Here is a 12510-nt window from a genome sequence, read left to right as displayed (position 1 = left end):
GTCCAGTTACCGCAAGTGTACGATGAAGATGGACCGATCCATTGCTCAAATAGGGGCGCGTGGACTGCACACTGTTAACACAGTACTAATAACACAATTTCATTTAACCACAATTTGTCAGTTTGTATTTCATATAGAATCTATATAAATTACTGTTTATTTCTAAACAGTAGATTAAGAGGCATGTGGTGAATGACCATAATTACCATAAAATGGTGAGTGACCATAATTACCCACTCTGAAATACATGGACTCTTCCGGAGCGCACGGACTCTTAGCAACAAACCAATGTTTCCATCCGGGTTCTTATTCCAGATGACTAATAATAAAAGGCTAATAATAAATATTACACATATTTCCTATTTCCAAAGTAATAAATAATCTTATTTTCTTCTTTTTCGATGTTATTTTATGATTATAAACCAAATTTCAAGCATGTTCAGCATTGCTGACTATGTGTGTCGATTCACAACTAAAAGATTAATAAAAATCACAGTTGGCCTACATAAACTACAGTCGCACTTTACTTTATAAATGTTTTTTTAAATATTTTTAAACTTTAATATTGAACATATTAAATATTTGATGAAATGGTAGTGTCATTTGTTGTAACATCGCTGTTTAAAAGATAGGCAAGTGAATTTGAATAAGTTGGCCTAGATGGATGTTTAAAAATACAGTAGCTACTAAGAATTTCTATAAGTTTCATCACTGATCTTTATTTCGTCTTTTCTCCGCTTGATGGCGCTACGACTTAACACATCACGGCCTACGCTATTATTTTCTTGGTTTCGTTTGCTTTGTTTATGTGCTGGCTTGTTTTTATTTGTGAGGGTATCTGTTGCTAACACAAGTGTTTTATTAGGCTACAAATTGATCTCTGGAGCAAGTGATAGTAAATTCATATGCTAAGGAAAGCACTGACCACCCGGGTATATTTGTTTTGCATCCTGCTAAAAAAAAAGTAGGCCTAGTTACATTAGTAATTACATTAGTCAGGGCTGAGTAATAGCTACTTGTTAACCTGTTAATGTGAAATGATTTTATAGAGTGCATATGACAGATGAGCAACAACAATAAGAAGAATAGCCAGACACATTTTATTTATATTTAAACTCATTACATTAAGTCATAAACATTTTATGCACATTTTTATTGAAAAGTTAAGACATACTTAATGTACATCTCATCAAATTATATGATCAATATCTTGACACATCAGTTATACATAGCTGAACTGTAAGTCTGTATTTTCAAGAATAAGTAAGACACAGGGTTTCTAGAGGATAGTAGTATTCACAAGTTATCTCTCAGTGAGAATCAATACATTCTCCCTGTGATGGCCTTTGGAACTTTAGAGTGTCTTTTTGTTTTTCTCCACTGTTTTGGGTGTTGAGCAAAGGGCCTGATGTATTTACTTCTTCATTAACACAGAATCCTCCAACAGGAAGTATAACTAGCTCCGTTGGTGGTATGGCAAAAACTCGCTTGTTCATCTAAGCCTCTCAAACAGGAAATGACTATGACTTCTGTGCTTTAGAGACTTCAGTTGAAGAGCATTTGTGGTTGTCAACCAGTTGAGAGCTTCCTTCAGTGTGAAAGGTGCATGTGATGGCCCAGACAAAAGATCCCAACTTTGGGCAGTCATCAGGCACCAACTCTGCCCTTCAGAGGCTGGACACGTTAGCTAGCCGATTTTTTTACAAGTATCGAAAAGGGCACCAGGAGAAAGGACTAGAGAATGAGGGGCCACATGTGTCAGAGTATACCGTCCTTTGGGATGCAACAAGTAAGTCAAAGTGAAATATTTTTAAAATTTTCATTATTATTAAATGCACAAAATGACTGTTTTCTTAAAATGACTGACTTTTGATATAAGTAAAGTCATTGCATATACTTTAGAGTATCTGATGGATTTTCACAACCTCTAGATTTAAGGATATAATGTAGGTCTTTTAACTGAAGAGTGCAGAGTAAAATGTGTTAGTCTTGTCTAAGTGCATACAGTATATTTCAATACACTTTGATTGTTGTCAGACTTTTTGTGGTTTCAACAGGAAGAGACCAGTTTGCTTCTCACAATTTTCCCATACATAAAGTATTAACTTTTCTTCTAGTTAATGGCAGACCTGATAATACCGTAGGTTGCCCTGCTAGGCTAAAATGTAAATGTAAAAATAAAGAAAATACACCATTGTTACTGATAATACATCCACTGACAAACGTATGCAATTCAAATCTCATGTGCAGGTGGCGGGCTAAACCTTATTAAGCCTGATATCACAAAAGTTATAGTATTACAAAGTTTGTTGTAGCTGGTTTTATGATAACAGTGTTATTTATCTATAAAGCTGTCAATTGGAGAGATAATATTCTGTAAGCAGATTTTTGTTAAATGCAGTGTAGTGCAATGTTGCAATGAATATCGCGTAGTTAAAACATATTTGTGTGCATTTTAAAGTCATTTCAGGAGTCTCGATAAAATCGAGATCAATCCAAAAAGAAGTCATTGCTCTTGTGTGGCTGGTCGTTGTAGTTCTACATTAAATAATCAAAAGATGACAGTGTTGTCCTTTTAATTTGCATTGTATTTATAATATTCCTCAATAATATTAAACCTTTACTTTCGATAATCTCTCTGGATAGAATATTGAGTAGCTTTCACTGATTATGCCTTTGACTGAGCAACCAGATGAAAAGATGGATTCGTTGATAACAGCATCTCTTTTGCTGCCTAAATGAAATGGCAAGAGCTCAAACAAGCAGAAGTCATCCACATTTTATAACACATCCTCTGTTAAGCCATTTTGCACTTTTTAAAAATACGTTTTAGTTTGCATTGTGGTTTCACATGTTGGAAATGTGTCTTCATAACATGAAACTCCACTCAAATACTGCAACTTTCAGTTCATTATAGAACACACCTTTTTTAATATTTGCATTTTTCATTATGTTTAACATATGGTGTCGACAGGGAGATAAAGAAGAGTCGCTCCACTGACATTTAAAGTTGCCCCCTTTTTAATCTAGTTCAAAAACATAAAATAAAATTTCAGTCCCTTACAATATAGTTCCCATTCTCAGAACTAGAAATCCCAGGGGATGCTGACAGAATGATTCATAAAGACCAACTTCAATGCATTAAATAAGTTCTGTGTTACACATTTAAATGGATTGAAATGAAGTTGAAAATGTTAAAGTTGTGTTCTATTCTAGATAAAGCAGATTATTGTTTATCTTAAAATCATGCATTGAGCTATTCTTTTTCCATTTATAATGTTAATTCTGTTATCTGTTTATTTAGTGAAAGAATTCTTGGCAAAAGCCAAAGAGGACTTCTTGAGAAAATGGGACTGTCAGCCACAGGTATGGGAGCTTTATTACAATAAACATGATAGTCGGAGACAGTTTTTTAGCAGAACTAATTGACTTCTGACTTGGGTTCTGCAGAGCACATCGTGTCTAGATGACTTTGACAGACTGAAAACTCTTGGCACTGGATCTTTTGGAAGAGTAATGCTAGTCAAGCACAGACAGTCGGGACGATACTACGCTATGAAGGTTCTGGACAAAGAAAAAGTGAGTATGCATGCTGTATTGTATATCCTCCTGCAGGACCCAGCAATTGATTTTTGTCCTCTGTGCAAGACATTTGTTTTTGTGAACTTCTATGAGACATAACATTCTTTAACACACACCTGGTGTCTCTTAATGAGTACATCCTGGGTCTTTTAGAAATGCAGAATGTATATTGTTTTGAAAGTATTTATTTTAGGTTGACTTTACTATAAAGATATGGAAAAAATAGTTGTATCACCATAACAATTAAGAATGTTCTTGTTATTTTAGAGAACATGATAAGCATAATAAGTTCCATAAACTCAAAAGTAAATGATTTAAGACCTGTTCACGTTCTGTTTATTATGAGTCCGTTTATTATGCACTGCTTTTATGTTGTCTGCTGCTTTAAAGGCTTAGCTCTTTCATCTGTGGATTCTGATTAGATGTCATTGTTTTTAGCTTTCGTCAGCTGGGAAAAATACCATTCCTCTGTGTCATCAATGTTATAGCTGTGGTGTGGACTTCCCTATTATCAAAGAATTAGAACAATTATTAATGCTTCGTTCTTTTAAACTTTATTAAAACTTTATAGTTATCATTAAGCTCAATAGAGTTCAATAAGCTTGTATTTTGAAGCTGAGAAATACTGAGTAACAATATTGCGCATTACTGATGCAAATGCTACTAACTAGACCTTTCCACTAAACTAAGTTTGCTTAATTTGTGTATCAGTTAGTGACACAAACTTCAACAAAAATCATATAGTTTTATCTTTATGTAATAAAGAATTTATAAAGAATTTAATCATTAAAATTGAAGGACCTTCACCAATGGGAACATTAATCATCCCAATGGTGACTTAAAAGAAAACATATTTAAAATATTAACAGTAAATAGAGCTAAAACATTTATTCATTCTGAATTAACAAAAATGTGCTCATTTCTGTAAGTCCGCATGCTTTAACCAAAAGCACAAATTATACAAGTTTATTATGGGTGATTAGCGATTATCAGTGATTTGCATGCTCAGCAGCAAATTTGACATTGTAAGTTCTTGCTGTGTAATATTTTAAGTTGTTCAAACTAAATCACCTAACTTCATTTTTATGTAATGTCAACTTTTTTACTGTATGTTTTCCGCAAATAAATTAGCTACGCAAATTACAGTGGTGGCCCAAATTATTAGAACACCACATAGTATTTTCACCAGCTAAAAAATGGTTTTAAGTCAGTTATTTCTATATTTTGCTATAGTGTGTGAGTAGGAAATATCAGTTTACATTTCCAAACATTCATTTTACTTATTAGAACACCACATAGTATTTTCACCAGCTAAAAAATGGTTTTAAGTCAGTTATTTCTATATTTTGCTATAGTGTGTGAGTAGGAAATATCAGTTTACATTTCCAAACATTCATTTTACCATTAATTGTAATAATCCAGTGAGATTTTTGTCTGATAACAGCCAATGCTCCACACTGAGATCTGATCTGATCATCATCCAGTCTGTCTGAGATTACATGAAGAAACAGAACAAACTGAGACAGACTCAATCCAGAAGAACTGTGGCAACGTCTCCAAGATGCTTCAAGAAACCAAAGCTACAATTCTGTAAAACGTTTTAGGCACTTGTGTAAAAATGCTGTAAAATGAGGATGCTGTCAAAAATAATGTTATAAATATATATTTTTTATCAATTCACTTCTATTAACTAAATTAAATCAACATTTGGTGTGACCATCCTTTGCGTTTAAAAAAGCAGCTTTTGCCCGAGATGCACTTACGCATAGTTTTTCAGGTAGCTTTGCAGGTAGGTTTCTTGAAGCATCAGTTCTTCTGGATTGAGTCTGTGTCAGTTTGTTCTGTTTCTTCATGTAATCTCAGACAGAATGAATGATGTTGAGATCAGATCTCTGTGTGGAGCACTGACTGTTATCAGACAACAATCTCACTGGATTATTACAATTAATGGTAAAATGAATGTTTGGAAATGTAAACTGATATTTCCTACTGACACACTACAGCAGAAGATAGAAATAACTGACTTAAAACCATGTTTTTTTTTGCTGGTGAAAATACAAGTGTTCTAATAATTTTGGCCACCACTGTATATAAAGTTGCACTCATTTGGATTAAACACCTTAATCAAAACACTAATACTGTACATACAAAACATTGTAGGATAAACGTAATTTGTTTAGATTTTTATATAATCTTTTTTATCTGGGTTACAGAAGACATTTTTTGCAGAAAAATGTAAAAACTGATTTGCAAATGGAAATGAGCATGATTTCTGTTTGCATACCTCTATTTAGATTAAGTTTCTAAATAACTGAATCCCGATGTTTCCTATAGAGAACGATATAATTAAACTAAATGCATTTTTATGTTTTGTATGCTCTAAACTAAATTGGGATATTCAGCTGACTTAAATGATTTCAAATCAAATTTACAGCAAATAGTTTCTTACATTTTCGAACACTGAAACTGATTGATATTTTGGAATTTTAGAAAATTCAAAAGCAGGTTAATTGTCACAGTTTCAGTTGAGTCTGGCTGGTCTGGGCCTTGTTTCATGTGTCAGAACATAATGTGAAATGGTACAAATATATTTACAGAGCAGGGAGGAAACTGAAACTTCCTCTGCTGACAAGATCAAACCGCAGCGAGCAGCCTAATGATGTTTCCACTTTTGACTGTCACATAGTCAAGACTGCTAAAGTGTCATGTAACTTATGAAACCAAAACATATTATTGTTATAACAATTTACTGAGAGGATCATGCATTAAAACGTTAGCTATATTGGCGAAAGGAGTCAAATATGAATCGATACTGTGGGTATTACTTAAGTCATTCCGTCTGGATCCCGCTTCTTCATGAATTGAAATTGCAAACAGTGTCATCAGTGCCATTTTAAAACCACAATTATTACTTTGTAGCTATTTTAAAACCACAAATATTGCCTGATGGTGTTTTTAGAAATAGGGTACAAAAAGGTTAATGTTGTCTTATTTTACCAAAATACTGGAAATGTATGTAATGAGAATCCCTAAAATTATCACATATCTCCACAAGATTTTCAGTTTCATTAAAGAGGTTTTAATCCTATTAATCTTTTTTTTTTTCAGTAATTGGCAATAAACACTATACACACTACAGTATATCACTCATTCATTCTTTAAATACAGAGTTCTGGCATGAAACTCTAGATGGTGCAGTCCGATAGGTCTAACTCAATCTGACCTAATGACATCATTATCACATGGCACAGCTGATTGGTTCTCTCCTGTATCGGTAGCCAATGAGCTCGCTGCTCAACATTCAAATAAATGACTAGTGCTTGCAGTAGCAGTTGCAGCTTGCTTCAGAAACCCTCCACCTTCCTGATCTGCTACGAGGTGATTCATGTACGCTATATGGGGTTATTTCATGTAAGTTATATTTGCAGCAGCAATATTTCTTACATGCTCACAGCAGCATGTTGTGGATGTATCGGCAGTAGTAAGTCTCGGTACTTGCTCTGCAGCAGCAGCAGTGTAGCAGATCTATTCCGCCAAGACCAAATACATTAACATTGTCATGTACATTACCATGCCAATCCCTCAGAGAGTTGTCATGACAGAACCTTTTTTCACAAATTAGAATTTTTTTAATTAAATTAAATTAATAAAAAGGAGCATCTAGCCCCACTTTACCTTACTTATTTGCACTGCTCTACATAAGATATGCTTTTGGTATGTTAAAAGCAATATATTTTGTTTAGTATTTGAAATGTGTAGAATTTTAGTCTGGTTGTTTTTGTTTCTTTTTTATTCAGTATTTCCTCCTGCTTTTGATGATTTTTCAGGTGGTGAAGCTTAAACAGATAGAGCACACATTAAACGAGAAGAAAATATTACAAGCAGTGTCATTTCCTTTCCTTGTGAAGCTGGAGTTCGCTTTTAAGGTACACATGCAATTTATATTGAAAAGAAATACAATGTCAGAGCAGAGGGTGTGATTCTAGGATGTAGCTAAAGCTACTGAAATAAATCAACGTTATTACATGAAAACAGAAACTAATTGTATTACATAGCATTATAATGATTTCATTTAAATTACCTTAACAGGATCATTCAAATTTATACATGGTCATGGAGTATATCCAAGGCGGTGAGATGTTCTCACATCTGAGACGGATTGGAAGATTCAGGTAAACAGCTTACAAACTAGCTAATAACATTTCTTTATCATGTGCCTTTATCTGTCTTTTTCTCTTATAAATGAAATAAGCATGTTTTTTCCTCATAGTGAGCAGAACGCACGTTTCTATGCTGCTCAGATTGTTCTGACCTTCGAGTATCTTCATGCTCTAGACCTCATCTACAGAGACCTTAAACCTGAAAACTTGCTCATCGATCATCAGGGATACATCCAGGTGTGCCAGTCACTTAAATGTTACCTGCACTTTGGTTGTGTAATTGATATTTTAATGAGCTTTTATTTATATCTCTTATATTTGAATGTGATTTAGGTAACAGACTTTGGCTTTGCCAAACGAGTCAAAGGCAGAACTTGGACGTTGTGCGGTACACCAGAGTACCTGGCACCAGAGATCATTCTCAGCAAGGTAAGAAAACACGGCAGTAGTTCTTACTCCTCTAGAAGTTAAAAAAATCCTTAATGTTTTCTCTTTTTCTTTGTTAGGGCTACAACAAAGCTGTTGACTGGTGGGCATTGGGTGTTCTGATCTACGAAATGGCTGCTGGATATCCACCTGCTCAGATTGTTCTGACCTTCGAGTATCTTCATGCTCTAGACCTCATCTACAGAGACCTTAAACCTGAAAACTTGCTCATCGATCATCAGGGATACATCCAGGTGTGCCAGTCACTTATTACCTCCGATTAAATGTTTCCTGCACTTTGGTTGTGTAATTTATATTTTAATGAGCTTTTATTTATATCTCTTATATTTGAATGTGATTTAGGTAACAGACTTTGGCTTTGCCAAACGAGTCAAAGGCAGAACTTGGACGTTGTGCGGTACACCAGAGTACCTGGCACCAGAGATCATTCTCAGCAAGGTAAGAAAACACGGCAGTAGTTCTTACTCCTCTAGAAGTTAAAAAAATCCTTAATGTTTCTCTTTTTCTTTGTTAGGGCTACAACAAAGCTGTTGACTGGTGGGCATTGGGTGTTCTGATCTACGAAATGGCTGCTGGATATCCACCTTTCTTCGCTGATCAACCTATTCAGATCTATGAGAAAATTGTATCTGGCAAGGTCAGAAGAATTTCAGTCATTTTTACTATGATTTATTTTATTACAGTACTGTAATTGCCAGTAAAATTCTCTCTTGGTGTTGGCCCTACTGTATCTCTGCACTCTGTCCCTATTTCTTTAACTATCTATTTTTACACAAATTATTTTTGCTCCATCAGTACAATAAAATTAGGTTGCTATATCAGAACAAGTCAAAAAACAAATTAATCCCAGAAATTAAAATGTGCTGAAAATGTATTCACCCTCAGGCCACCTAAGAAGTAGCTTATTTCTTCTTTGGAACAGATTTGACATAACAAAATGTGAGCCAGTTCAGAGTGCACAAGTGACACAGGTGACTGAATGATGAAACAAACAATAAATGGAAACAATCTGAGAAGGAGAGGAGGAAGAGTACACGTAAGAAGTGGAGAACGAGGAGGAAGAGGGTGTGGAGAGAGAGAGTAAGGTTTAGAGAGTGTTATCAAGGCTGGATCTGTCATTTCTCTTTGTCTAGCAAAAAAAGACAACATTACTTGTGATGTGGACAAAGTCCTCAGTCTGGACTCAAGCACAAAGACATGATGCTGAGACAGAATGAATCTCTCATTGACCCTGATTTTACAATCGCACAACTTGAGTGTACTGTAACATGTTATTCATTTAGAGTTTTATTTGAACTTTTTGGCCTTTGCAGTTGGACTGCAGTATTTTTGCAGTAACTAAGTGCTGAATATATATACCAGCATTCAGTACTATTCAATATTCAGCACTATACTATTCTTGCAGTACATACAGTAGGCCTATACAATATATTCACATTGTGGGGACCAAATGTCCCCACAAGGATAGCAAAACCTGAAATTTGTGACATTGTGGGGATCAGCCTGCGATACTTAAAAATAGAAAATGATGTTTATCTGAAAGTGTAACAATGCAAACAGGTTTTCTGTAAGGGTAGGGTTGGGTTAGGGGATAGAACACGTCGTTTGATCAGTTTAAAAACAATAGAAGTCTATGGAAAGTCCCCACAATTCACAGAAACAAACGTGTGTGTGTGTGTGTGTGTGCTTGTTTATGCTACATTGTGGGGACCAAATCTATGGAAAGTCCCCACAATTCACAGAACCGTGTGTGTGTGTGTGTGTGTGTGTGTGTGTGTGCGTGTGTGTGTGTGGGGAGACTTGATCATGTTTAATTAGAACCATTTCATTTACACTGGGTTACCACTGTGATGAAGAGTGGAGATTTTGCTTAGGCAGGTATAAAATATGATTTTCTAAGGAGCAAAATAAATATAGGGTCTATAAAGGTTCATTTTGTTCTGTGCATACTGTACCACCCCTTTAAAACCTCTGCTAACAAAAGTTAAAAATTACTGACAGTCAGAGAACAAGCCAAATAATACAAATTAAACTAAATGGCAATGAAACTAATCAAATCCCCCATATGTTCCACACATTTCCAACAGATGTGAATATTCCATTTCCACAGGTACGATTTCCTTCACACTTTAGTTCAGACCTGAAGGATCTTCTGCGCAATCTGCTGCAGGTGGACCTCACAAAACGCTTTGGCAATTTGAAAAATGGAGTCAGCGACCTCAAAAACCACAGATGGTTCGCTACAACAGACTGGATTGCAATCTATGAGAAGAAGGTGTGGCCTTTTGCTTTTTACATTCAGGTTTCAATTTAATAACTGGCTCTTGGGAACTGCTCTTTTGTAAGCTAGTGGATTTTTTTTAATGATTTTACAGATCGATGCTCCCATCATACCAAAGTGCAGAGGACCTGGAGACACGAGTAACTTTGATGAGTACGACGAGGAAGACATCCGGGTCTCTGTCACAGAGAAATGTACAAACGAGTTCTTGGAGTTTTAGGATTTCTGTAAAGGCTTTAGTAGAAGGTTATTAAGGTCTTGTTATGCATCTTCAAAGTTGAATCCAAGAACATCACAATTCCTTCCACAGTGCTTTATTCAAAGAGATTTGGAAATTCAAGTTCCAAGTTTCAAGTGTAGTCTACGGCAGCATTAAAAAAAAAAGATCACATAGTTACATTATATGTTAATTAATTTGTACAATGAATAAAGCATATTTTTCCTACATTGAACGATTTTTTTTTTCGCTTGTGTTACACATTAAGGAAAAGTAGCCTATATGTTCTGTATTAATACATGAGAAAAACTCAATTCCACATTATGTTTAAGTGTGTGTGCACGATATGTGGAATATGTGTGCCAAAGAAAGCTTTTGGTTGTTCAGAAATATCAAAAGATTAAGAAAGTTTTAAAAATCAAGTAAAATATCTCCTTAAACAGTGGTAATATTAATCCTATATGATCCTGATATTCCATATAAAGTCTTGAATGGCACTGAAACGTAATGAAAAGATGCCTTTTGATTTGAGCACCTTCTTATATGGACCGTGTGAAAACCTTTATTTTTAAGAAAAATGGTATATCTGCTGTAGAGATTATGATGTCCAATTTTGGGACAATTTATTTTGACACTGAATAAAATACAATTATTTACATTGCTCTATAATGTCCAATGCCTTTTGTCACGCCTGTTTGTCTGGGAGTACTGTTGTGAGTATAATTGTAAAAGATGCTTATGTTTTGTTGTTGTTGTTGTTTTGAAAGCTAAATGTCTGATGACATTAGCATGAGAAACTCTGATTGGTTAACGTATAATGCAGTGCATATACAGGTATAAAACAGTTCTGGATGCCAATTGGTTATATATTCCACAATGCAGTACAGGTAACAGCTTTGTCCTATTCACCTTATCTCTGCGCAGGTCCCATAGTTCAGTCGCAAGGCCTCTCATGCTTGATTGCATTATGTTGCATGTGCATTTATTAATTTGACACAAACTCATTCAGTGCATCCTACACATTGTGAAAAAACAAAAGCTATGTATCAAAAGTATTAATTTATCGTGTGCAGTAATAATACAATTTCAGTAATTTATAATGGAAGAAAGAAAAGAACAGTTTTTAAAATGTAATAAACAACTTTTTTGTTTTTCAGCCTATTTTTGTCAAATAGTGTTTCTTAAAATCATCTTTAAAATCACCAGGCTTGATTAGGGAAGTATGATTCAAGATTGGATTTATCAGGTGACTGAAATGTTTCGTAAAGACTATAAATACAAACATTTTTGTTACAAAGAATAGAAACATTACATTGCAACTCAAAGAAAATGTTTTTTTTTACTTTTTTAAAGATAATTGTGTTGGTTTTAAATATTAATTTATCGTGTGCAGTAATAATACAATTTCAGTAATTTATAATGGAAGAAAGAAAAGAACAGTTTTTAAAATGTAATAAACAACTTTTTTGTTTTTCAGCCTATTTTTGTCAAATAGTGTTTCTTAAAATCATCTTTAAAATCACCAGGCTTGATTAGGGAAGTATGATTCAAGATTGGATTTATCAGGTGACTGAAATGTTTCGTAAAGACTATAAATACAAACATTTTTGTTACAAAGAATAGAAACATTACATTGCAACTCAAAGAAAATGTTTTTTTTACTTTTTTAAAGATAATTGTGTTGGTTTTAAAATATGGTTAATTGTGAATTTACTCATTATATATGGGAAATGTAAAAAATTAAAATTATTTTACTCGGAAGAAATAGGCTAGGTCACTACTTTCACACATTAACAGAAACAAGATATAACAAATAAAAAATA

The 12510-nt window shown here is 34.2% G+C and overlaps 1 protein-coding gene across 1 annotated transcript; it reads left to right on the top strand.

Annotated features, from left to right (window-relative positions):
• Positions 1-1543: 1543 nt before the first annotated feature.
• On the top strand, positions 1544-11319 carry LOC107745335 (cAMP-dependent protein kinase catalytic subunit alpha-like). The gene is made up of 10 exons (XM_016559202.1): positions 1544-1789; positions 3305-3366; positions 3451-3579; positions 7410-7508; positions 7672-7754; positions 7853-7979; positions 8076-8171; positions 8704-8826; positions 10300-10464; positions 10565-11319. The coding sequence occupies exons 1-10, from the start codon at positions 1612-1614 to the stop codon at positions 10688-10690; spliced, it is 1188 nt and encodes a 395-aa protein (XP_016414688.1). The 5' UTR covers positions 1544-1611; the 3' UTR covers positions 10691-11319.
• Positions 11320-12510: the final 1191 nt, after the last annotated feature.

Source organism: Sinocyclocheilus rhinocerous, unplaced genomic scaffold (assembly GCF_001515625.1).
Source record: "Sinocyclocheilus rhinocerous isolate Xijiao unplaced genomic scaffold, SAMN03320098_v1.1 scaffold1730, whole genome shotgun sequence".
Taxonomy (NCBI): Eukaryota; Metazoa; Chordata; class Actinopteri; order Cypriniformes; family Cyprinidae; genus Sinocyclocheilus; species Sinocyclocheilus rhinocerous.
This window is presented reverse-complemented; position numbering and strand designations above follow the sequence as displayed.

What these genes read in the sequence shown, in the direction of transcription:
- LOC107745335 (XM_016559202.1), top strand. Translation starts at nt 1,612, where the DNA reads ATGGCCCAGACAAAAGATCCCAACTTTGGGCAGTCATCAGGCACCAAC. An exon ending in CAGAGATCATTCTCAGCAAG is followed by an intron (nt 8,172 to 8,703) that starts GTAAGAAAACAC and finishes TTTCTTTGTTAG; the next exon opens with GGCTACAACAAAGCTGTTGA. An exon ending in AGAAAATTGTATCTGGCAAG is followed by an intron (nt 8,827 to 10,299) that starts GTCAGAAGAATT and finishes CCATTTCCACAG; the next exon opens with GTACGATTTCCTTCACACTT.